The sequence below is a fragment of the Meles meles genome, chromosome 1, assembly GCF_922984935.1.
Source record: "Meles meles chromosome 1, mMelMel3.1 paternal haplotype, whole genome shotgun sequence".
Taxonomy (NCBI): domain Eukaryota; kingdom Metazoa; phylum Chordata; class Mammalia; order Carnivora; family Mustelidae; genus Meles; species Meles meles.
In genome coordinates this window covers 196,242,358-196,265,558 of record NC_060066.1, presented here as the reverse complement: position 1 = coordinate 196,265,558, position 23,201 = coordinate 196,242,358, and the positions used below count along the sequence as shown (strand labels likewise).

The window sequence follows — 23,201 nt, the reverse complement described above, 5'->3', positions numbered from 1 at the left end:
GATTCCATTTACATGAAATGTCCACAAATCAGTAAATTTTTAGACAGAAATTAGATTAGTAGTTGCCTAGGGCTGCAGGGGATGGAGGAGTTGGGGGGTGACTGCTAATGGGTATGGAGTTTCTTTGGGGAATGATGAAAATGTTTTAAAATGGATTCTGGTGATGACTGAAAAACACTGTGACTATACTAAAACCAGTGAATTACATTTTAAAAAGAATATGTGAATTGTATCTTAAACCTGTTATTTTAAAAATGACATAATCTTAAGGGCATGTTATGACTGAAGAGAACACAAAAAGAAGAACCACTGACAAGTTTGCGAATCAGGGTTCTATTTGTGTCTCTGCTTAAAAAAAAAACAAAACAATTATGCTTTTAACATAACAGAGCAAGGGAATACTAGCAACACTGTGCATGAATTCAGAATATCCATGTTCTGTGGATGACTCTGATTTCTCAGATGATCAATGCCGGCTCTGCACTGACATCTCAAAGTTTTAGGTTTATGAGATAAAACTGCTGCAAGTCTGGAGGAACAGACTCAGAAATAACTTGGGTCCTTGCTTATACACACAGGAATAAAAATATTTTAAATTGAGGTATGCTGGGGCTTTGTTAAAGCCTCTGCCTTCGGCTCAGGTCATGATCCCTGGATCATGATCCCTGGAGGGAGCCTGCTTCCTCCTCTCCATCTGCCTGCTGCTCTGCCTACTTGTGATCTCTGTCTATCAAATAAATAAATCTTTAAAAAAAAAAAAAAGAAAGAAAAGAAACAAGAAAGGGATAATTCAGTAGGAAAGAGACAAGACGAGCTAATGAGAGTAACATAACTCCAGCTAATAATGCCCACCGGTAACATCTCTCTATGTATACAGGTAACAGTACAGTTAAAACTCTCGGTTTTATTATCATCAACTTGGGATAGAACCATTTTTTCTACTCAAATTTTAGACCTCTACTACAGCCTATGAATACTTTTCTCCTCAAAGTACAATATTTACTCTTCCTACTCTAATTATTTTTAACAGTTCATAAATATTCATGTTTTTTAAAAATTTTCATGTTTTCTTAGATTCTGTATTTGTCTATTTGGCATCCATTCATCATAGGAACAAACTATAGACCAAAGCTACGTACATCTCCCTTGTGATGCAGGGCCCATACTCTGATCCATCTCCTTTCCAACTTACACACCAAGTCAGTATTTCCTCTGCTCTAATCATCCCACCCAGAGGCAGACACCAGACACCTACTGACAGCCGCAATGCCCCCAAAGCCCTCAGAAATTATTCAAACAAACTAAACCTAAATTGTTTACCTTGCCTTGCCTGTGGTAATCCCAATAAAGCCTGTGGCCTATGCATTCCCGATGCTCCTTCCTGCCTCCTAACTGACACCGGTGCTTCTCCCTCTGACCCTGGGTGGTGTGCCATGCCTCTCATATCTAAGGACCATGAGTAACATTAAACTTTTCTTTCAGTGGCACTGACCTCCCCATGTCATCACTCAGTTAACTTTATAAATTAAGACTCAGGCACAAATCAAAATAAATGACACCCTGTGACAATCACCATTTATAGTCAGTAGAAAATTTGTTTTTAAAATGCTTTAATTTTTAAAAAAATGCTTTAATTTCTCATCTTCTTAAGTAACAGTCAGGTTTTGCACATCGTGTTATAGAAACTGAACAGAACAGCAAGGAAATGAAGCAGAGCAGAAAAGATGACTCACCAGCAGGTCAGCCTCACAGTTCTCATTACCTTCAATAAAGACGGAGTAACTAATAATACCCATTTCAATAGTGTGTCAGCACGTAAGTCTTGAAACTAGACCTCCTGACTAGACTTCTGTCTTGCTACATAAAAACTCAATGACATAATTTTCTTTGGCATACTTAATACCTCTAATTCAGCTATGTGTTCTCATAGTGCATATCCTAGGAACACTGCTAAGGATGATTTTTAGTTCTACCATTTCCCTGATTCTTGTTGCCCCATCAGAGATAAGGGATGAAACTTCGTATGATTCAAGGACATTTTACCAATTGCTTATGTCTTTCTAGTTTTATTTATTAAAAAAGATTTTCTTTATTTATTTGTCAGAGACAGAGAGAAAGAGCAGCAAACAGAGCGAGAAGCAGACTTCCTGCTGAGCAGGGAGCCTGATTCGGGACTCAATCCCAAGATTCCCGGATTGTGGCCTGAGCCGAAAGCAGATGCTTAACCAACTGAGCCACCCAGGCGTCCCGCTCTTTCTAGTTTTATACCTTAAGAAAGAGGGCTAAAAGAATAATGGCAAAGTAATCATTAGCATATACTCTCAATGTAAAAACAAATATTAAAAATGTATTAAAGGACTTGATGCAAGCCGGTGCCCATCCTTCTGTGATATAAAAAATACATCTAGAACATGAAAAACATGCCCTATCATCTGCTTTCAAAACTCAATTTTTTTCCAAGTTGGATTTTCATAAATGTAAACATATTATTATTATACATTCTTTCTTACTATGAAATACAAGAGGCTCATTCAGGATAGTAAATTGACTTAGAATTTATCTAACTTCAGAAAGAGAAACAACACAAAAGGAAAAGATTCTTTAATATAAAAGTATCTTGAGGGGTGCCTGGGTGTCTCAGTCATTGAGCGTCTGCCTTCAGCTCAGGTCATGATCCCAGGGTCCTGGGATTGAGCCCTACATTGGGTTCGCTGCTCAGTGGAGGCCTGCTTCTCCCTCTCCCTTTCCCCTGGCTTGTGTTCCCTTTCTTGCTGTATCTCTGTCAAATAAATAAATAAAATCTTAAAAAGAAAAAAAGTATCTTGAAAGAATGATTACTATTGTTTTCCTATTATATTTTATTTATTTTTTAAGTAGGCACCACGCCCATGGTGGGGCTTGAACTCATAAACCAGAGATCAAGACTTGGATGCTCTGCTGACTGAGCCAGCCAGGTGCCCCTGCTTTCCTTTTTTAAATGCTAAGAGTCAACATACAGAAAGAGCAAAACAAACAAAAGGCCATGGCAAAGGCAATAAATCTGTATCACCTGGGGACATTTAGAATTTTTATTTATTTATATTAAATATTTAAAAGAAATTAAGACTCTAACCTAGACTCTAGGATCTTATCTGTTTTTAACAATTCGGTAGTGGTCAAATTATACTTTTCTTCAATTATTTTTTTTTAAATTAAGTCAATCAGAGAAATTTAGGTAAAGATAAAACTAAGTTTTCAGGCAGAAATGGTATATATACTGTTTTACTGGTAAACAGGTGTCCTTTTTTATTTTCTAAAAACTTTAAGAATAGCCATTGGTGTTTTTTCTATTTTAATGACATTTCCAAATACAATATGTACTTTGTTAATACTGTATTTTCTAAGCAGACTCTCTAGAATTAAGCTAACAAAACTGAATTTAAGAACACTGTTTTCTTAGAAGGGAAGTATTAGGAAGTCTTCTCCTTATTTTTATTCTAATTTGGAATCTCTAGTATAACTGAGTAATATTTAAAATCTTTTACAATTAGCTTTTCTATAAAGAACTTTAAATTGGGGCGCCTGGGTGGCTCAGTGGCTTAAAGCCTCTGCCTTCCGTTCAGGTCATGATCCCAGGGTCCTGGGATCAGTCCTGCATCGGGCTCTCTGCTTAGCAGGCATGCTGCTTCCCCCAACCCCCTCGCCTGCCTCTCTGCCTACTTGTGATCTCTGTCTGTCAAATAAATAAAAATTAAAAAAAAAAAAAAAAAGAACTTTAAACTGTTAAGGGAGACACTTACTGGTTGTTCTGGTAAGTCTTGCTCTTCTTCCATGAGGACCAGTATTCCTTCCTAACGTTTATGTGGCTGGATTGCGAGTGTCTGTCAGCAGTCTTCACTGTCTGTTTAAAAAAGGGGGGTTCAAAGCTTTATGAACTCTTAAAGCATTATCATTGAGGCCATCAGAGAATAATTTTTTTAAATTTTTTGTTACTCTAAGCTTTCTACGTGAGTCCCAATCTCAAAATCTCAAACCTGCACGTGGCTTTTCAAAATTGACATGCTGCACCAAGTCAAGATAGGTGCACACAATGACCTTTATACTGCCTAGCAAAACCCAACACGTGGAACCCCTTCTGCTGTACTTAAAACCTGGTTACTATAGTGCCTAATGCACTAAACATCTTATAATGACAGCCATGTGCAGATAACTAAAACATGATTTTAGGATTATTGTTACATTAAAAAATGATAAAAACTAGCCTAGGAAGTCAGTAAGTTATGATAACATCTAACCTGCTTGAATGTGGAACATTTACATAACTGTTAACACAGACACACTGAATCACTTTAAATGGGACAAACTGGAATATCAATTAAATACTTTCACAACCAACTATCTGTATATATGCAATTAATTTTAAAGAAAATTCTTCTGGATTTATTTTAGTAATTCCAATAATTAAGTAAAGCAAAACCCTGAATTTTAGAACTAAGGAAAAGTTATGTAAAACTAAGACCCAATTTTATTCTGAAATAATAAGCTCCACAAATATATTACCTAGTCAATATTTTTTTCATTTAAGAGAGAGAAAAAGAGAGTGTGTGCACACAGTGGGGAGGAGCAGAGGGAGAAGGAGCAGCAGAATCCCTGCTGAGACTGAGGCAGGGCTCGATCCCAGGACCCTGAGATCACGACCAGAGTCAAAGGCAGATACTTTAACGACTGAGCCACCCAGGAGCCCCACTATCTAAGTCAATTTTTAAGCAAACTCTACCTTCTCAGACCCCGCTCTTCCTGTCCTGATTTTTCAAACTAAAAAAGAAAAATAGAGGACTCAAAGCCCCACATTTACTGGTATGAACTTCCTACTGTGGCCTACTGGCAAGAAATAGGTAGATATCATTAAACTAAACACATTATAAAAACAAAAACTCCGTATCTATTCAACACAAATGAAAATGACACTTCTCCAAAACAGATGTGACCGTTTATGCTTTTAATGAAGGTCACACCTGTTTTACTTCTACTAACCACTGTAACTAAACATATAAAAACGAAATCAAGTATAGAACCTTATTGCTGAAGTAACGAACCGAGATTTAAAGAAAAAAAAAACAAACATGCTCTCTGTCAAATAAATAAATAAAAATTTTTTAAAAAGGGGGCGCCTGGGTGGCTCAGTGGATTAAGCCTCTGCCTTCAGCTCAGGTCATGATCCCAGGGTCCTGGGATCGAGCCCCACATCGGGCTCTCTGCTCAGCGGGAAGCCTGCTTCCCCCTCTCTCTCTGCCTGCCTCTCTGCCTACTTGTGATCTCGCTGTCAAATAAATAAATAAAATCTTTAAAAAAAAAAAAGTCTATAAAAAATTTAAAAAAAAACATGAAAAGGGAAATGAAAACCTTCAGTTGTGCCAATATCACCCCTGCCTTCTTTTGCTCTATAGAGATGCAATACAACACACTTTATTTTACAGCCACACTCCAGAATGAGAAAAAGAGGGAACACACACGTGATTAGAGGCAGAACGGCCCAACTCTACCGTGGCTTTTACTCCCTTCCCTGACTTAGATGTCAAAAGAAAAAAGGTTTAAAGGTCAGAAGCGCTTGGTGATCAATACTCACGTGTAGCTCACACAGAGCCCCAAAAGCCAAGTTCTCCAACTACATGACGCAGGTAACTGGTGCTGCAGAATTACAGGGCGCAGTAACTAAAGCCCACAGGAGCTATCTTGCCTGAATTTGTTTTGCTCTCCTCAGAAGAGCATAATCAATGTGACGTGAAACGGATTCACAACTGTGAAAGATGAAACATTTTTATGTTTTATCAGCTTCTACCTATCTTAGATTTAAATCGAAATGTCTTTATTTTATGGGCTTTTAATACTGTCTAAATGTACTAATGTACATATATAATTTCATCCCCAAAGGAGCAAAATAGGGCCAAATCATGAGGGAAGTGTGATACCTTTAATAACTCATTTGTTGGATTTTTGTGTGATCATCTCTCACCTAAACAAAAAGTTATAGTATTCTATGTTTTACTTAATTGAAAGCCATACGTAATCACTGTAATCTCTAATTAGTAGATTCTCAGCACGGGAGAGGGAAGGGATATTCCTTCTCATGGGGGAAGGGTTATAAAATCTACCTCTGGGCAAGAAGAAGGTAAGAAATTTTGTTTTAAAAAAGGATACTCAATAACATATGTTTTAATTTTAAACACAGGAACTAACTGATTTAAAAAATATAAACGTTAAAGGAGAACTTTTTTTATTGGTCAAAAGGGATCATAGGTTTTACAAGGTAAAAAATACTACTCTTAATTGTGGGGAAATAAATTCTCAAGTCATACAAAATCAAATGTTAAAATCTTGAATTTTGTTTTCTAAAAATACGGCAAAATAACAGTGATTTTATAATGAAAAGGAAGGAATTTTCCATTTTTCTTAAGACAAATTGTATGGTAAGTTGCAAGAAAACTTTAAGGGAAAAATTGGAAGACATTCTTTCTGCCTCTCCTATTTCTTGTTTGAAAATAAGCACTATTGTTTCCATCTTAAAAATTACTTTTATTTTCTCAGCTTTTCAATTTAGGCGAATAAAATGGTCATAATTTCTATAGTTAGGAAAAAATTTTAAAAATCAAGTAACTGATCAATGATCACCAACAATTTTGATCATTTAAAACAAACGAAAGCAGGGGTGCCTGGGTGGCTCATTTGGTTAAGCATCTGGCTTTGGCTTGGGTCATGATCCCAGAGTCCTAGGATCAAGTCCCACGTTGGGCTCCCTGAGCCTGCTTCTCCCTTTCCCTGTCTACTGACTCTGCCTACTTGTGCGCTCTCTCTCTCTCTGTGTGTCAAATAAATAAATAAATGAATGAATAAATAAATAAATAAAATCTTTTTTTGTTTGTTTTTTGTTTTTAAAGATTTTATTTATTTATTTGACAGACAGAGATCACAAATAGGCAGAGAGGCAGGCAGAGAGAGAGGAAGGGAAGCAGGTTCCCCGCTGAGCAGAGAGCCCAATGTAGGGCTCAATCCCAGGACCCTGGGATCATGACCTGAGCCGAAGGCAGAAGCTTAACCCACTGAGCCACCCAGGCGCCCCAATAAATAAAATCTTTTAAAAAATAAATAAATAAAACAAACAAAAGCAATTTTAGGGGCGCCTGGGTGGCTCAGTGGGTTAAGCCTTTGCCTTCGGCTCAGGTCATGATCTCAGGGTCCTGGGATCAGGCCCCACATTGGGCTCTCTGCTCCAAGAGGAGCCTGCATTCTCCTCTTTCTCTCTGCTTGCCTCTCTGCCTACTTGTGATCTCTGTCTGTCAAATAAATAAATAAAATCTTTAAAAAAAAAAAGCAATCTTACAAGGAAAGCACATGATTTATTACAGCATCTTCTGGGATTCTCTTGGCAACAAGTAAAATGCCTAAAATTGCAAACTTACAAATAATTTAAAAATAATTTATTTGCAAATAATTTAAATTTACAAATTTAAATTTTTCCAATAATTTATAATTTGACTAATCTGAAATATAAGGACTTACTAAATACAAGAATTCAAGTATTTGTCACATTCCTAGAACTTCTCAATGTGCTAAAACTTTAATATTAAGATCTCATACCATTTTCTGTAAGTGCACATGCTTATAATCAAGTCACATTTACTAGCAACCAGATGAAAGTGCTGTATAACACAAACAGTGCTCCAGTCTTTGATAATTTAAAAAGTACAGAATTACTATACAAATCTTAGTATTCTCTTTTTCATATACTAGTTCTAGAGTTTAATAATCTAAGTGGGTTTTTGTAAACCATTAATGTAACCTGACATTATTCTACACTAAATGAAATTCATCTTCTAAAATACCCAAAAATATAATGACTTGACATAGAAGTGAAAAGTGAATTCTTAAGTGCAACTTAAGTGCACTTAATGAATACAGTTCATTATATAAAGTGGATTCTTTAAGTGCAACTTAAATGAATTCAGTTACTTATAACTTAGTCAAACAGCCAGTGAAATTACAAAACACGCTGTGAGTTAATCTTTTAAGTGCTTTTAAGTATTTGGATAGTAATGTTTTCTCACAATTTTCTAGTTTCAATTCTTACTGTGATTTCTTTTTTTTTTTTTTAAGATTTTATTTTTATTTATTTGTCAGAGAGAGTGAGCACACAGGCAGGCAGAGTGGCAGGCAGAGGCAGAGTGGCAGGCAGAGGCAGAGGGAGAAGCAGGCTCCCTGCCGAGCAAGGAGCCTGATGTGGGACTCGATCCCAGGACACTGGGATCATGACCTGAGCTGAAAGCAGCCGCTTAACTGAGCCACCCAGGCGTCCCTCTTACTGTTGATTTCTAAATACACCTTTCTAATCATGAGAGTTTGTCAGTATCTATATGCCTTTATGGACAGAAATCTAGGAAAATCTACAACCGAGAACAGAAATGGTATTATTTCTGAAGACTTTCCCTATCTGCAAATGCTGACAATGAAAAAATAAGGAATTCTGTTTGGATTCAAAAAGGTCACAAATTTAAATACTGTGATTTCACATGTTCATAAATAAAGCAGGATACTTTTATAATATGTCAGCTATAATTTCTCTTTTTAATCCTGAAATGTTAGAAGGGAAATAATTAGTAAATATCTTACTTCAAAATTCTAATTAGATTCCTACCTGATAATTTCTGTTTTGTACCAAGTTGAACATACTATTCACCCTTTAACTGTAAATGGCTGCAAGCAAAAACCTAGGTTACTGCAATGTTATTACAGCTCTCAAGTATAGAAAAGGGGAAAAGATAGATAGATAGATTAGATAGATAGATAGATAGATATTCTACAACACACACATAAAGAACAAAGATCAAATTGCTTTCAAAGAAAATAAAGTATACACTACTCCTAATTATAACATCAAGAGAAGTGTCTAAATAGAGCACAACATTCTGACTGTAGGTCCTAGAAGGGAAACTTTCATGTGGCTAAGTGTGCACAGATTAACTGAATATCTTTCATATAATTCTAAAGAGAAAACAGGTAGCTCATAAATTTAATCACTGACCACACTGTATTTTAGAAGTCTACTTAACATTTCTTCCAAGGCCATATATATATATATATATATATATATATATATATATTTTAGAACACACTAAATAAAAGGCTAAAGAAATTTCCCTGGGGAAAATGAATAGCATCCTTCCCAAAATTAAATATATCTCAGCAATAAAAGTTATAAATAAAAGTAATCTAAAAAGAAGTATCAAAAAAGTGGCATATCATCACTTAAAATTATTAACGTGGATTGGAGCACCAAGGTGGCTCAGTGGGCTAAAGCCTCTGCCTTCAGCTCCGGTCGTGGTCCCGGGGTCCTGGAATCAAGCCCCACATCGGGCTCTCTGCTCAGTGGGGAGCCTGCTTCCCCTTCTCTTTCTCTGCCTGCCTCTCTGTCTACTTGTGATCTCTGTCAAATAAGTAAATAAAATCTTTAAAAAAAAAAAGATTATTAACGTGGATTACTTTAGGATTTAAAAGTACATAATTAGTAAATGTCCACCATGGTATCCTCAAATACAATTACGTGTGTGCCTGAAGAATGAAAACAGCAAAATACCATCTTTTTTTTTTTTTTTTTAAGATTTTATTTCTTTATTTGACAGAGATCACAAGTAGTCAGAGAGGCAGGCAGAGAGAGAGGAGGAAGCAGGCTCCCTGCTGAGCAGAGAGCCGGACGTGGGGCTCAATCCCAGGACCTTGGGATCATGACCCGAGCCGAAGGCAGAGGCTTTAACCCACTGAGCCACCCAGGCGCCCGGCAAAATACCACCTTTTAATGGCTTTAAGAAAACTGCTTCAAGTATTGTTATTCAACAATAACAGATCTATTCTAAAGAAGATCCTTAAATGAATTCAGAAACTAGCACCCTAATACCCAAAGTACCAAACATAAAACCTAAAGATACCTCTTAAACTCTAATTTATAAACTAAGAGGCCTTATAAGGCAAAATCATAAAAGGAATCAGGAAAAATGATTTCAAAATATAAGAAAACATTTCTATGGTCTCTTGCAGAACATTGCTTATTAGTAGTGTCAGGGGGCATGTAGTAATTTGGCCTTCATAATCCATAGAACATACATATTAGTTTCAAACAAGAAGAGAACAAAGGTTTATTCTATACCTACATATGTCTTATGAAAATTAGGCAAAAATAACAATGAGTATCTTGGAGGAGTGGAGAATTATTGAGGGAACTAAGGAAGATTTACCCTACAACAGCCTTTAAAACCAATTACAGTGGGATGGATAAGAGCAATCATTTACCAAGCATATATAATACAGCAAATATTTTTACATTTATTGTCTTACCTAGTTGTTTTTGTTTTGGGTTTTTTTTTTTTTTTTTTGGTCTTACCTAAGTTTTATCTCCACAACGATCCTAAGACACAAGTATTATCTTCATATTATGGACAAGGCAACTAGGGCTCAGAGATTTAAACAATTTGCCTGAGAGTAATAGCAATAATGTTTCAGGTTAAGGCAGAAATATACCACATAAAGAGGCTGGAGGATGATGGTGATGGTTGCACAACACTGTGAATGTACTTAATACCACTGAATGGTATATTTAAAGTGGTTAAAATAGTTAATTCTGTTATATATATTTACCATAATAAAAAGATATAAAAAGACCCATGAGGGGCACCTGGGTGGCTCAGTGGGTTAAGCCTCTGCCTTCGGCTCAGGTCTTGGTCTCAGGGTCCTGGGATCGAGCCCTACATCAGGCTCCCTGCTCAGCAGGCAGTCTGCTTCCTCCTCTCTCTCTCTGCCTGCCTCTCCACCTACTTGTGAGCTCTGTCAAGTAGATAAATAAAATCTTAAAAAAAAAAAAAAAAAAAAGACCCGTGAAACAAGAAATACCAAAGCAATGATCAAATCTAAATAGAGCTTATAAGCTAGAATTTAAATAAAAACTTGAAACAAGAGCAAACAAACAAAAGTGCTTATAAGTAGAGAAGTCAGAATTTAAAAAATACTGCCAGAGGGCACCTGGCTGGCTTAGTTGGTACAGCATGCAACTCTTGGTCTTGCGGTTGTGTGTATATATATACATATACATATACATATACATATACATATACATATACATATATATGGGGTGCCTGGGTGGTGTAGTGGGTTAAAGCCTCTGCCTTCGGCTCAGGTCATGACCCCAGGGTCCTGGGATTGAGCCCCGCACTGGGCTCTCTGCTCCGCAGGGAGCCTGCTTCCTCTTCTCTCTCTCTGCTTGCCTCTCTGCCTACTTGTGATCTCTGTCTGTCAAATAAATAAATAAAATCTTTAAATATATATATATATATATATATATGTATGTATACTGCCAGAAAAACAGTATCAATGTAGAAAAAAAATGACTAATTCTAAATAAACAAAAAACATTCAAGAAATTTTGGAGAAAGCAGATTAAACATATTTATCTTATCTGTGGAAAAGAGATAAAAACTGTGCAAAAGAAGAAAGCATAAATAAATCAACAGGTGTGATTATATAAAATATACTTTCTGCAATAAGGAATAACAAATCTAAGATTTAAAGAATGTAACATGGGGCATGTGGGTGGCTCAGTCGGTTAAGTGTCTGCCTTCGGCTCAGGTCAGGATCTCAGGGTCCTAGGATCAAGCCCCATATTGAGCTCCCTGCAGAGCAGGAAGTCTGCTTCCCCCTCTCCCTCTACTTTGCCCCTTCTCGTGCTCGCTCTTTCTCTCACTTACTCTCTCTCAAATAAAGAAAATCTTTTTTAAAAATTTAAAAGGGAAGAATATAATAGAAGCAACACCTGCAATAATTATGATAAACCTTAATGTCTGCAATATAAACCCACCCAATTCAACATTACTGATCATCTGTTATGTAGCAAACCATAACTAAATACACATCCATCAAAGGACACAAACAGTTTAACCACCAAGATCAAATCAGCACTTGGGAAAAAAGCCTCTCACTACTAAAATAAAATAAAATCTTTAAAAAAAAAAAAAAAAGATACTACTCCATACCTAAGAAAATACCAAAAATAAATTTAAACAACAAAACTGAGTGTTATCTGAGCTATAAGATAAGAAATATTCAGGCACAGCTGTAAAATCATGTTATCTTCAGACTGTTCTCCGGTTAGACTATAAAACAGATCATAAAATTGTCCATGGCCCGATTAATTTCCTAATTTTTTTCCCAAAAATTAAACAAAGGGGTAAAAAGCTAACTCTAATTCCAAAAAAGAGTAAGTTTGTTCAGAGAAATGAAAAATCAGATAATAATCAACATGTGGAGAATGGCTTACCTATGCTGTAATTCTATGAATGAATATCCTATATTAAAATGGAAACTGTAGCCTATTTTCAGTAAGCTCATTTAAAAGGTGAAAGACATGGGGCACCTGGGTGGCTCAGTGGGTTAAAACCTCTGCCTTCAGCTTGGGTCGTGGTCCCGGGGTCCTGGGATCAAGCCCCGCTTTGGGCTCTCTGCTCAGCGGGAAGCCTGCTTCTTCCCTCTCTCTCTGCCTGCCTCTCTGCCTGCTTGTGATCTCTGTCAAATAAATAAAAATTTAAAAAAAAAAAAAAATCTTTAAAAGGTGAAAGACAGGACACCTGGGTGGTTCAGCCACCTAGGCATCTGCCTTCCGCTCAGGACCTAATCCCAGGGTCCTGTGATAGAGTCCCAAATCGGGCTTCCTGCTCAGCAGGGAGCCTGCTTCTCCCTCGGCCTGCTGCTCCCCCTGCTTGTGTGCGCTCTCCTGCTCTGACAAATAGATAAATAAAATCTTTTAAAAAAATAAATCAATAATAAATAAAAAGTGAAAGACCATGAGAGACTGTGGACTCTCAGAAACAGGCTGACAGTTGGAAGGGAGGGGGGATGGGAGGATGGGTGAGCCTGGTGGTGGGTATTAAGGACGGCATGAACTACATGGAGCACTGGGTGGGGTGCATCAACAATGAATCTTGGAACACTAAAAAATTAAATTAAATTAAAAAGAATATAACGTGAAAGAAAAGATTTTAAATTAATTATGGAATAATGCTAACAGCCTAAATATAATTTGTTAAGAGTCAAAAGCAGATCCCAGGGGACAATGTCTTAAGGTTCGGACAGTAAAATGTTTATGCACATTAGTTTATAAATGCTCCTTAAAAAGTGTTCCTCAAGGGGCGCCCGGGTGGCTCAGTGGGTTAGGGCTCTCTTCGGCTCGGGTCATGATCCCAGGGTCCTGGGAACGAGCCCCACATTGGGCTTTCTGCTTGGCGGGGAGCCTGCTCCCCCCTCCCCCCCGCCTCTCTGTCTGTTGCTCTGCCTACTTATGGTCTCTCTCTGTCAAATGAATAAATAAAATATTAAAAAAAAAAAAAAAGTGTTCCTCAAGACATTAAGCTAAAATTGGACACAACTCCTCCATTCTTGCTTCACTCTTTTTCCCCAGGAAAAAAAATTTAAACCCTGAGGAAAAAGCAATTTAAATTGCACTGATCTTCCCTTACCCCAAATCTTAAAGAAGTTCAAGACAGCACTACAGGCGGAAAGATTCATTAAATTTTTGTTCCATTATCTCTTTCATAAGAATGAAGTTAGACGCTGCACGCAAGCACAGAACTGGCTCATTTTACTGTTCTGTACAAAAGCACTTTACTTTCACTAGTTAAAGAATTTGATACCAGATGACGTTTCACATTTGATTTTGCCCTACTGGAGAGAAAATGCTCATTCCATGAATGCAAGAAAATACATAACATAAAATGCTACAAGGCATATAGATTTTAGAGATAATCGATTTCAGAGCTGAGTAAACTAAAATCAAAGAGAGGAAGGCACTGCCTCACAAAGACTCTTAAGTAGCAGAACCAGTAGTAGGACCCAAGACTATGAACTCCCCGGTCTGAAGCTTTTCTCCTTTGATGTAGAATTGAGTATCTGACTCCCTTTTTTAAAACCACATTCCTAATATTAACATAGGCTATTTATTCCTTTTCCTACATTAAATCTCTATTCTGTTACATTACTCTGACTTCATGGTATAATAGCATAATTTTAAAATGTTTTAAATTTACAAATTCAAAACTTTATCGATATGTTAACTGGCATCTTAAGGACCTCCCCCAAATCCTAAAACAAGATTCTTTTTTTATGCTGCTTTTTAACTTCCTGGGCAGTCTAGCAAAAATAACAATTTAACTTCTCTTTACAGCCATAAGTCTTTAATTTACAATGTACAGGCTGATTTACTATTAACGAAACAAGTAATTTTAATTACAAGGTATATGAAAATAAATTCTACTATTTCTATTCAGAGATAAGCATTATGATTTTAGAAAATTAAAATACTTCCTAACTTACTAAAACCTCAACGTTGTTAATGAAAGATTTCTCTCTCTATTGTTAATAATTAAGAATTCTTCAAAACTCTTCTGACCTCGACTATGGTCTATAAGTCTGGCAGTTAACAATTCTGGTAATACCATTGTTATGTACCGACTTGTTATAATTTCAAATCCATGTTTTCAAAGCTTGTTTTGGACAAAGTTGTGGTATGAACTTATTTTGAATAGCTTGTTTTGAAGTTGGGCATTAGGGTTTTCTTTCGCACCTGCAATGGAGAGGACCTTTACATCACGGATACCATGGTAAGAGCAATGGTGTCCAGCAAGTGATGGACTTTTAAACTTTAAAAACCCACAAGGTTTGACCAACTCGATGGTGTTCAGTCTGAGCAAGGCTATTCTTTGCAGATCTACATAGCCCTCTTAAGATCATTTTTTGTTTTTTAAGATTTTTATTTATTTGACAGAGATCACAAGCAGGCAGAGAGGCAGGCAGAGAGAGAGGAGGAAGCAGGCTCCCTGCTGAGCAGAGAGCCAGATGCAGGGCTCGATCCCAGGAACCTGGGATCATGATCTGAGCCGAAGGCAGAGGCTTTAACCCACTGAGCCACCCAGGCGTCCCATCCCTCTTAAGATCTTCAGAAGCTTGCTCATGCTATGGCCATACTACCTGTGGTCAGCAGGGCAATAAACCATGTAGCAGTCTCAGGAGTAGACGGCACATCTGTTCAGGCCTTGGTGAGGCTTCTCCTCACAGGCAGTGGTTCCTGGAGTAACACCCTTCAAAGCAACCCACCTTGCCTGCAACACCACTATTACTGTCTGCTAGCTACATGCACCGGCAGCAATGGACCTAAGGCAGCAACTGATAACCAGCTTTTAATTGGAATGACTGACTCTCACCAAGGCCAGCTTGTAGAAAGGTACACTTCAACTAAATGTGGACTTTATTTCTTTCATCTCCCCTTTGCCTAGAGCAGTAGGGTAATTAATTTATCATTAGTTTGCAGTATGTTGTTTCTTTATTGGCTTATTACAAGACATTATCCCATGCTACTGGCTTATAAAATATTAATATTATAAATTATAATTCCTGTAATGTTAAATAAATTGTTAAATAATTTGTGTTAAATAAATTATTGGCAAAGACAGTCTCTGTCTCTGAGCAAAATCTGCCCACAAAGAAAACAGCTACTAATTTTCTTTTGGTTGGTCCTAAGATTCCTATGGAATATTCATCCTAAATTCCATAGTGGCAGAGACCACTTTCTTCTTTTTAGTATCTGACGGCACATTCTGGGTATTCAATAAACACGTATTCAATCAAGCACAATTTCTAGGCTCTTGATTCCTCTATATATTTACTGAAAACTAGCTCACTAAGAAACCTTGATATATTTAGAGACACGAAAAATTCAAATCTTCACTTTTCCCATTTCTAGCCACAGATACCTAAGTCACAACTTATCTTTGCAAGGTTTTGTTAACTGATCTGAAGAATATCATTTTGAAGTCTGTGTTAACTGAAAAGTTCCCTTCAAGTAAAAGCAAGGAATGAAATACTGTAAATCAAATTTTTAAATCACATCCATAACTAGGGATCACAGCACAGGTGCTACTTATTTAGAAATTAGGAGCCTCACGTTCCTCTCCCTTAACAGATGAATGTTTAAAGTTAGAAAAAGATGGGGCGCCTGGGTGGCTCAGTGGGTTAAAGCCTCTGCCTTCGGCTCAGATCGTGATCCCAGAGTTCTGGGATCAAGCCCCACATTGGGCTCTCTGATAGGCAGGGAGTCTACTTCCCCCTCTCTCTCTGCCTGCCTCTCTGCCTACTTGTGATCTGTCTGTCAAATAAATAAATAAAATCTTTTAAAATAAATAAATACAGTTAGAAAAAGAAAAGAAAAGGGAAAGAGAGAGAGAATCCCCTTGCCCAACATATATATACACAGAAAATAGATTTCTGATAAAAGATAGATCGACACCTTAATCCCCAGAACCAATGAATGTAACCTTATTTGGAAAAAAGAGTCTTTGCAATTGTAATTACAGATTTTTAGATGAGGAAATGATGCTGGGTAGGTCAAAAACGCCATCTCAAATGTCCTTGCTAAGTGTGAACATGAATAAAGGAAACCTCATATATGGAGTTGGAAGGCCTTAAAGGGGGTGCTTTCAAGCCCTATCAACTTCCCAACAGGAAGAAGCCTACTCTACTACCGCAGCGGTGGATAAGATACAAGATAACCTCCCAGCCCGGCCAGTGAGAAACCATCACCTCCCAGAACTCACCCTCCTCCAATGGACTTTTGTTCAAAACAGCCCCTCCCTACTTCTTCCTTTTTCTCTATAAAGCACGGGCATAACTCGCTTTGTTGCACTTCACTTTACTGCACTTTCCAGACACTTTTGATTTTTACAAATTGAAGATCTGTGACAACCATGCATTGAGCAAGTCTATTGGCACCATTTTCCCAACAGCATTTGCTCACTTTGTCTCTGTACCACATTTTGGTAATCTAACAATATTTCAAATTTTTTCACTATTATTATATTTGTTGTAGTGATCTGCAATCAGCAGTTTCTGATGTTACTAACTGCAACTGTTCTGAGGCAGCACGAACCGAGCCCATGCAAGATGGGCCGACCTAATCCATAAATGTTGTGTGTGTTCTGATTGCTCCACTGACCAGCCATTTCCCCATCTCTTGCCCTTTCCTTGGCCTCCCGAGTCCCTGAAATGCAACAGTATTGAAATTAGGTCAATTAGTAATCCTACAATGGTCTCTAAATGTTCAAGTGAAAGGAAGAGTCACACACCTTTCACTTTATTTTTTCAGTATAACCCATTTATTGAATTAGCTGGACTCAATAGGGTGCCATCTCATTAGGTCTCCTTTCTCTTTTTAATTTTTTTTAAAATATTTTATTTATTTATTTGAGAGAGAGAGAGAGTGAGAGAGAGCATGAGAGCTAAGAAGGTGAGAGGGAGAAGCAGACTCCCCATGGAGCTGGAAGCCCGATGTGGGACTCCATCCTGGGACTCCAGGACCATGACTGGAGCCGAAGGCAGTTGCTTAACCAAGTGAGCCACTGAAGCACCCTCTTTTAAATCTTTTTTATTTGAGTATAGTTGGCACCCAATGTTACATTAGTTTCAGAAATACAACACGGTGATTCAAGATCTCTATAAGTTATGCTATGCTCACCACAAATGTAGCTACCATCTATCACTATTCAAGGCTATTATAATATCATTAACTATATTCCCTATGCTGTGTCTTTCATACCCATGACTTACTCTTTCTATAACTGGAAGCCTGTATCTCCCACTCCCCTTTACCTATTTTATCCTTCTCTCTGGCAACCATAACTTTGTTCTCTGTATTTATGCCTGATTTTGCTTCTTGTTGTTTGTTTTGTTTTTTAGATTCCACATATATGTGAAATCATATGCTATTTTCCTTTCTCAGTTTGACTTCTTTTACTTAGCATAAATCCTCTAGGTCCATCCATATTGTCGCAAGATCTCATCCTTTTTTTTTTTGCATATCTCTCACTTTAAATCAAAAGCTAGAAACGATTGAACTTAGTGAGGAAAGCATATCAAAAGCCAAGGCAGAATGAAAGCTAGGCCTCTTGTGCTAAACAGCCAAGTTGTGAATGCAAAGGAAAAGTTCTTGAAGGAAATTAAAAGTGTGCTCCAGCGAACACATAAGTGATAAGAAAGAGAAACAGCAGGGGTGCCTGGGTGACTCAGTTGTTAAACCTTCAGCTCAGGTCATCATCCCAGAGTTCTAGGATAGAGCCTCCCTCCTCAGCAGGGAGTCTGCTTCTCCCTCTGCCCTTTTCCCACCTGTACTCTTACAAATAAAATAGAATCTTAAAAAAAAGAAAAAAGAAAAGAAAAACGGCCTCCTTGCTAATATGGGAAGAGTTTGAGTGGTCTAGATAGAAATCAAACCAGCCACAACATTCCCTTAAGCCAAAGCCTAATTCAGAGCAAGGCCCAAACTCTTTAATTCTGTGAAGGCTGAGAGAGGGGAGGAAGCTGTAGAAGAAAAATGTGAAGCTAGCTGAGGCTGGTTCATGAGATTTACAGAAAGAAGCCATTTCTGTTTCATAAAAACACATAGTGAAGCAGCAAGTGCTGATGTAGAAGCTGTATAAAGTTCTCCAGAAGATCTAGATAAGATACTGATGAAGGTGGCTACCCTAAACAACAGATTTTAAATGCAGATGAAAGAGCCTTAAGTTGGAAGAATATGCCACCCAGGACTTTCATAGCTGGAAAGAAGAAATCAACACCTGGCCTCAAAGCTTCAAAGGACAGGCTGACTCTTGCATTTCAAAAATGCCAGGGCCCTTAAGAATTATGCTAAAGCTAGTCTGCCTGCACTATGTAAATATAACAACAAAGCCTGGATGACAGCACATCAATTTACAATGTGGTTTTCTGAAGAAAAAAAAAAAAATTTAAGATTTTATTTATTTATTTTAGGGAGAGAGTGTGAACGTAAGTGTGTGTTGGGGGAGAGGCGCCAGAGAAAGAGGGACAAGCAGACTCCATGCTAAATGTGGAGCAGTCTGGGCTTGATCTCACCACCCTGAGATCGACCTGAGCCAAAATAAATCAACAGTTGAATGCTCAGCCGACTTGAGCCACAAGGTGCCCCAGCATTCTGAATGTTTTAGGTCCACTGCACAGTGGACCTAATTTATTTATTTGACAGAGAGAGAGATCACAAGCAGGCAGAGAGGCAGGCAGAGAGAGAGAGGGGGAAGCAGGCTCCCCGCTGAGCAGAAAGCCCGATGCGGGGCCTGATCCCAGGACCCTGGGTTCATGACCTGAGCCGAAGGCAAAGGCTTTAACCTACTGAGCCACCCAGGTGCCCCAGATATTAACCTCTTATTTATTATAAGTATCATTTGCAAATATCTACTCCCATTCAGTAGGCTGTCTTTTTGTTTTGTTGATGATTTCTTTCTCTGTACCAAAGCCTTTCATTTTGGTGTATTCGGTCCATATCTTACTTGTATTTTCTGCAGGATCTGATGATGCTAACTGCACCCTCTGTGCTAGATTCCTTTTAGGATACCTGAAAATTGCCTTCTTTACCCACAACATTAAGTACTTTTAGGCCTTATACACACATGTATATATATGTGTGTGTCTGTCTATTTTTTTTTCCTAAGTAGTTCTGCTTCTCTCATGAACCCTAACATCTACCAGACTGAAAAAACCCTGACATCTCCCAAAAAGACTGCAACCATTAATATCCACTTCCCTGTGCCTTAACCAGTACCAAGTACCATCAATCTTTTTAAATTAAATGTCTGCCTAATTCAGCAGGTAAAGCATGATCTCAAACTGCATGATTTATATCTCTAATTTTAAGTGAAAACAAGTTTTTTTTCCAAGATTTTATTTATTTATTTGACTGAGAGAGAGATCACAAGTAGGCAGAGAGGCAGGCAGAGAGAGAGAGGGAAGCAGGCTCCCCGCTGAGCAGAGAGCCTGATGTGGGGCTTGATCCAAGGACCCTGAGATCATGACCTGGGCCGAAGGCAGAGTCTTAACCCACCAAGCCACCCAGGCACCCTGGAAATAAGTTTTTTGAGATGTTTGACATTTTTCTAGTAAATCTGCCTACTCCTATCTTTTGCCCAATTTTTAGGGAATTGTTGATCATTTTCTTAATATTTGGTATGAGGACACTGTAAATTTTGTAAATGAGTCTTTCCACTTATACATTTTCTTTCCCCTTGTCATTTATCTTTATAACTGAAGTAAGGAGCTCTCCTTACTTACATTACATATATGTTTAGAGAGGCAATAATAGCATAGTGATTAAGAGAACAGATCATGGGAGGCACCTGGGTGGCTCAGTCTGTTAAGCTTCTGCCTTCGGCTCAGGTCATGCATGATCCCAGGGTCCTGGGGATCTGCCCCTCCACCTGCTTGTGTATTCTCTCTCTCTCTTTTTCTCTCAAATAAATAAATACAATCTTTAAAAAAAAGAGAGAACAGATCATGGAATCAGTCTGCCTAGATTCAAATCCTACCTTCTGCCACTTAATTGCTGTGTTACTGTATGCATCGATCTCCTAAACTATAAAATGGGGGGCCATAATATGATCTGTCTCACAAGGATGTTAGGAGGGTTAAATGTGTTAATTAATGTTAAGGGCTTATGATAATAACACTGATGCATAATAATTGTTAAGCATTAGGCGTTATTTCTGTTTCACCTATTAAATGCTTAGCCAGTTGTACCAACACTTAGTAAATCTTGCCTTTTTCTCCAATTATCTGAAATGCCAATTTTATAATAAACTAAATTTCTGTATATAAACTGTTCAGTTTTGCTGATCTATTTGTACTTCCTCAGATGTAACTTGCATTATTATAATTTCATAACATGTTGTAGAGGCTTTTTTTTTTTTTTTTTTTCAGTAATTTCGTATGTTTTAATACTTGGAAAGGCTAGTCTTCATTCTCCTTTTTCAGATTTTATGCTTTCCAAATGAGCTCCAGGGGCATTGGATGGCTCAGTCAGTTAAACGTCTGCCTTCAGCTCTGCTTGGGTGGTGATCCTGGGGTCTTGGGATTGAGCCCTGCATTGGGTTCCCCGCTCGGCGGGGAGCCTGCTTCTCCCTCTCCTCCTGCCTGCAGCTCTGCTACTTGTGCACTCTCTCTCTCCATCAAATTAAAAAAAAAAATTTTTAAAAACAAATGAGCTCCAGAGCAATGTTGTCAAATTTTCAAAAACCGATAATGTTTTAAATTGCATTAAATACTTAATTTAGGGAAAAATTTAAGTTTACAATATTAAGCTCTCCTACCTAAAGGCCCAATATATATTTCCAGTTATTCTTTTTTAAAATATCTCTTAGTAGACCCTCTCTATTTATTTTTCTATTTTATCTTTTTGTTTTTATATTTTTCATTATAGTTTCCAAAAAAGTTATTTTGTATATATAGGAAAGCTACTGGTACCGGTGCTTTTGTAAACTGCCATTTTACCAAAGTCTCCTTCTTTCTAATAATGAGAACAGTAAGATGGTTGATTGTTAAGTGTCATGAATCTATTTTCCCCTGCTGCATAAAAATAGTTTCCTTCCTCTTACCCAGTATTAACCTCTTATATCATTTTCTTGCCTAATGATATTGGTTTATACACCTACAACAATTTATTTATTTATTTGACAGAGAAAGAACACAAGCAGAGGGAGCAGCAGGCAGAAGGAGAGGGAGAAGCAGGCTCTCTGTGGATCATGACCTGAGCCAGAGGCAGAAGCTTAACCGACTGAGCCATCCAGGCTCCCTTATACCTCTACTATAATATTAAGTACTAAATGTTGGGCATCCTTTTCCTGTTTCTAACATCAATGAGAATACTTTTACCATAACACTACTAAGTATGATACTGATTTTGGTTTGAAATAAGTTTTTCCTTAATCATGTCAAATAGGAATTCATCAATTTTAATTAAATGGAGAACATTTATCAGGAATGGATATTAATTTGGTCAAACGCTTTTCTGGCATTCCAAATGATGACCCATATGGTTTTTCTCTCATCTATTAAAACATGTTAATAGATGTTCTAGTATTGAGCTATATATGCATTTATTTCAGAAATCAAACCCCTGGAAGGGGGACTCCTGGATGGCTCAGTCTATCAAGCATCTGCCTTCCGCTCAGGTCATGATCCCAGGGTCCCGGGATCGAGCCCCCCATCGTGCTCCCTGCTCAGTGGGGAGCCTGCTTCTCCCTCTCCTCCCCACTCATGCTCTCTCTTACTATGTCTGTCACCATCTCTCTCTCAAATAAATAAACAAAATCTTAAAAAAAAAAGAAAGAAAAGAAAACCGTTGGATTACAGAATATTATTTTAACATACTGTTGAATTCTATTTTCTAGTACTGAATTTAAGATTTTTACATTGATACCTGTAAGATTCTTCCATAGTTTCCTATTTTGTGGTGTTCATGAAGCTCTAGAATCAACATTTCACTGGCTTCCTTAAAAGAACTACAAACTTTCCTTCTCTATCCATGCTCTGGAACAGAGTTATCTATTCCTTGGCTATTTGAGGTAACATACCTACAAAAACATCTAGGTCCAACAGTTTTTATGAAGCAGTCCTTTGATAACTTTGATTCCCTTTATTATTAGTCTCCTGAATTTCTTTCTTCTGGGGTCAAATTTGGTAACATTTTCTAAAATATCTATTTCATGCAGTCTGTCAAGGTTTTTGCACAAGGTTTTACACCATAATGCACGTGTGTAGTTCTTCATTTCTTTTTTTAAGATTTTATTTATTTGACAGAGAGAGACACGGCAAGAGAGGGAGCACAAGCAGGGGGAGTGGGAGAGGGAGAAGCAGGCTTCCCCCTGAGCAGGGAGCCCGATTCGAGGCTCCATCCCAGTACCCTGGGACCATGACCTGAGCTGAAGGCAGACACTTAATGATTGAGCCACCCAGGTGCCCCTCGTGTGTATAGTTCTTTCGTTCTCTTCTTTAGAATGACTTCTACCATAAAACCTTCCAAACCTCATCCAAAGCAGTTTACTCTCAATGAACTTCCTATTATCAAAATCAGTAATCAGAACATTCTGGTTCAGGAGAGCTGATGAAGCATACCCATTTACATCCTCTCTCTCTCCAGAAATCCATCCCATTAAAATAACAGCAAAGGGGGGCACCTGGGTGGCTCAGTGGGTTAAAGCCCCTGCCTTTGATTCAGGTCATGATCCAAGGGTCCTGGGATCAAGCCCCTCGGGCTCTCTGCTCGGCGGGGAGCCTGCTTCCCCTTCTCTCTCTGCCCG

At 37.9% G+C, this 23,201-nt stretch overlaps 1 protein-coding gene across 5 annotated transcripts in view; it reads right to left on the bottom strand.

Annotated features, from left to right (window-relative positions):
• The window catches only part of EYA3 (EYA transcriptional coactivator and phosphatase 3), a 131,758-nt gene that overhangs the window by 65,798 nt on the left and 42,759 nt on the right, over nucleotides 1-23,201 (bottom strand). For 4 of the 5 annotated variants that reach the window (XM_045999862.1, XM_045999061.1, XM_046002008.1 and 1 more), the window contains exon 2: nucleotides 3,780-3,880. In XM_045999862.1, the coding sequence (XP_045855818.1) occupies nucleotides 3,780-3,812 (33 nt within the window). In that variant the 5' untranslated portion in view covers nucleotides 3,813-3,880. Of the gene's footprint in view, nucleotides 1-3,776; nucleotides 3,881-23,201 lie in introns of all 5 variants that reach the window. The other variant, XM_046000668.1, reaches the window with a different exon arrangement.